Source organism: Brienomyrus brachyistius, chromosome 11 (assembly GCF_023856365.1).
Source record: "Brienomyrus brachyistius isolate T26 chromosome 11, BBRACH_0.4, whole genome shotgun sequence".
Taxonomy (NCBI): domain Eukaryota; kingdom Metazoa; phylum Chordata; class Actinopteri; order Osteoglossiformes; family Mormyridae; genus Brienomyrus; species Brienomyrus brachyistius.
In genome coordinates this window covers 557,501-561,248 of record NC_064543.1, presented here as the reverse complement: position 1 = coordinate 561,248, position 3,748 = coordinate 557,501, and the positions used below count along the sequence as shown (strand labels likewise).

Sequence of the window (3,748 nt, the reverse complement as noted above, 5' to 3'; positions counted from 1 at the left end):
GTATGTCTTGTATATATTCAAAGTTCCTTATTACCTTCATTCAGATTTTTAGCCTGCTAAAGGAGGAAGTGCAGGAAACCTAAACAAAGTAAAATAAATGATCATTAAAATCCTTAGGATAAAAAAATAAGCCTTCAGAACGGTTTGTGTCTCGCACCAGTGACCAGAGAAATGCATTGATCAGTACCCTGGATCTATTTTAATACGTTTAACTAAAATGATAGTGAAGTGTGTCTCATTTGTACATAATTGCCTCACATATGAGCATGAATAATGTCAGGAAAATGAAATCATGTGACACACCATTATTGACTCTTTTTGTTGATAGGCAGGTAGGCTTAAGGACAATACGTGTGCTTGGGGGCAGGTAGCTCTACATAGTGATGTCTCATGTCAGAAGATGTGGTTTTCAGCAGGACCAAGCCTTAATTCCGGACACTTAATTTATCGAGCAGATGCTTTTGTCTGAGCTGACAAACAAGCAAGACACATAATACATCACAATAGGTACTGGCAGAGGAAAGGGCAAGACAAAAAGAAGGGAGAAAGTTATTCAGGAGAGAGGGAGAAAGAGAGAGTGAGAGGGCTAGAGAAAGAGAGAGAGACAAAGAGCCAGAGTGAGCAAGAGACAGAGAGAGAGAAACACTGACAGAGAGACAGAGAGAGGGAGGGAGGGAGAGAGAGCCAGAGAGAGAGAGAGAGACACTGACAGAGAGAGAGAGAGAGACATTGACAGAGAGACAGAGAGAGAGAGAGACACTGACAGAGACAGAGAGCCAGAGATAGAGAGAGAGAGAGAGAGAGAGAGACTGACAGAGAGACAGAAAGAGAGAGAGAGAGCCAGAGAGAGAGAGAGAGAGAGACACTGACAGAGAGCCAGAGAGAGAGACACACAGAGAGCCAGAGAGAGAGGGAGAGAGAGAGAGAGAGAGAGAGAGAGAGAGAGGGGGAAAGAGAGTAGGAGGGGAAGCCGGAGAGGGAGCCCCGAACAGGGACGTGAACACTGAGCACTGAGACACAGTCTTACCAAACACTGCGAGAAAATGCCCAACTTCACAGGTACCTGGAAAATGAGGAGCAGTGAGAATTTCAATGAGCTCCTGAAAGCCCTCGGTAAGTACTTTGTAAAATTACTAATATCTACAGAGTATGAAAATCTCATATATAAATCAACATTGTTTGCATTTTATTCTTTGTCTGATGGTGCGTAGTCCAAATTGTCTCCACCCATTTGAAAAAAGTACTTAAAATTGCTAAATTGATACCGATGCAGAGGTCATCACCATGGTTAATTCTGAGGGACATTTTGACCAAAATGCATTTTTACTAAACACAATATTTAAAAATTAATACATAATTTTTTCCCTCAGTCAAAACATTTTTCCCACGGACACATTCGTCTGTGTATGGATGGGGTGACGATACCTGTGCGGATGGGAAGTGGTCGTAAGAGATAGGAAATAAAATTCCAGAACAGTTGCTTAATTATTATAAAATCTGATATTATAAAGTAAAAAAAGTTATAAACATTCTACTTAATGAAGGTCACCCAAGGAATCGTCTTTTCACTGGAACTGAACCTGTTCAAACAGGACTGTTGGAGAATCAGGATTTTTAAACACAGAAAATAGTACATAAATATTAGAAGCATTAAATGGGTCCATCATTTAACAACGGTATCCTGTCTCGACTTGGATACACACACGGGGGTCTGGCCCCTATGCATCTGAATGCTGTAGGTCAAAGCTCTGCATAGATAGGGAGCATCCCTCCCTGAGAGTGGCGGTTAAGCTGTCAGAATGATGTACCAGCTTGTTTTGGTATGCTGAGGTAAAAGATCTGAATTGGAAATTCAGGACGAACCGCAGCAACAGCAACAACAGATAATCTGCGGAGGACGCGCCGCTTCTGAGACCTGCCATCGACTTTGATGGCCCGGATTCCTTTCCTGGCAAACAAAGACGGATGACAGGCAGTACTGCAATCAATTCTGCTGGGATATTCAAAGATACAGGCTTTTAATTGGATCATGAACAATAAGCCTTGAAAAACCATTGCGAATACACAGAGGACACTGACCTTCTAATATGAAAGAATGGGACGGGTTAGGCCACCTGAGACATCTGTCACTGGGGTTCACTTAATGCACTAAAATTAGGCACTAAATTTGGATTAAAATGCATTTTTGGATTAACCACTTTCATTTGTTCCTTTTTTTAAATACCTAGACATGCCCTGGTGCCTATCATTTTACTCTAGTGTATAACTCAAAAGCCACAACTCAGAATTTCACAAGATCACCTGGACTCTCTTTATTCAACGCCTTGTGATTTCATTAGGTAACGTTATATAGTAGAGTAATAGAAGCCTACACTCCAAATTGCAAGCATATGAAACACAAAGGCACTCCACTACTCCAGTATTCACTCTCAGTCTACTGATGGCAAAAAGTAAACATTACTTGTGTTTGAGCCAGGGAAACCTCTAATGCAGCTCAGGAACTCATCTTCTGGAAAGGAGCCCAAGCAAAGCATACATCCTCCTGCTGGAAAAAATGCCATGTGGGACAAAGAGAGATGTAACCCTAACCACTGTGGGGTGAGGGTAAGAAGCAAGACAGGGGAGAAGATGACAGTGTGTGTGTACAAAGAGGCGGCGACACTCAGGGCCAGCAAAGCCAGGCACTGACTCGCAGTGACTAGAGTTACAACCGCAAACCTCTTCAATTCTCTCCCTGGCCAAAATCGGGTCAAAATCAGTCCATCCTCCCAAATTTCCAAAATCCTGTATCATGTATCAGTGCTTTTTCTTCAGTGCTCTGTTACATCTGAGTAATCTTTTAAAAATCTGTTTTAATAATAGGTAACGTTGAAAATGAATTGACTACACCCATTTCTTAATTTTAACAAACTGAATTTTCACAAGAAATGAAACAAGTTAAATTGCCTGAATAAAGATGTGGCTGAATTAACAGGCCAAGTGTTATTTACAGAATTGGGCAGAAATTTTACTGACTGTCACTGAAGCACAAGGGGACGTCATCAGCTCCAATGTAGTTGAAGAGCAGTCCTCCTGTCAGGTCAGGGCTATAACCCCCCCACATGCACCCTGCACCCAGGTGTGAACGCCATGCTCAGGAAGGTGGCAGCAGCGGCGGCCTCCAAGCCCCACGTGGAGATCCGACAGAGCGGCGAGCAGTTCTACATCAAAACCTCCACCAGCGTGCGCACCACCGAGATCAACTTCCACATCGGGCAGGAGTTTGATGAGGAGACAGTGGATGGGAGGAAGTGCAAGGTGAGTGTTTCTTCTGTAACGATATTTTTCTCAAATTTAAACGTTTTTTACACTCATTAAACTGCAAAATAAAACACAATAAAACCAGACTTTGCCAAACATATGATTAAACGCTCAATTAGAGTGACCAAAACAGCCATAGCAAAAGCGGGGAACTCTTTCGGTACTTTGGGGTGTGACTTGAAACGCTTTCTTTGTCGATCAGTCACACAAATAGCCTGCCTCGGAAACACAATACAAACACCACCTTGAAAACTCAGAAAACAACGATAAATGAGGGAAACATAGTAAAAATAATAATAATGGATGCGTGGACAAATGAAGTGATTCAAGCTTAAACTGCGACCTGGTCAGAAGAACCAGAGATCAGTATAGCATAACAAGAAATGAAGTATTTGCATAATATAGAAGGACAGCATGGTATCGGGAAAGCAATGGAGGTAAACTGTAA

The 3,748-nt window shown here is 42.2% G+C and overlaps 1 protein-coding gene across 1 annotated transcript in view; it reads left to right on the top strand.

Moving 5' to 3' along the window:
* The first annotated feature begins 931 nt into the window (after positions 1 to 931).
* Positions 932 to 3,748, top strand: part of crabp1b (cellular retinoic acid binding protein 1b) — a 9,354-nt gene continuing 6,537 nt past the window's right edge. The window contains exons 1-2 of the mRNA XM_048969545.1: positions 932 to 1,113; positions 3,119 to 3,297. Coding sequence (XP_048825502.1) covers positions 1,044 to 1,113; positions 3,119 to 3,297 — 249 coding nt within the window. The 5' untranslated portion in view covers positions 932 to 1,043. The remainder of the gene's footprint in view (positions 1,114 to 3,118; positions 3,298 to 3,748) is intronic.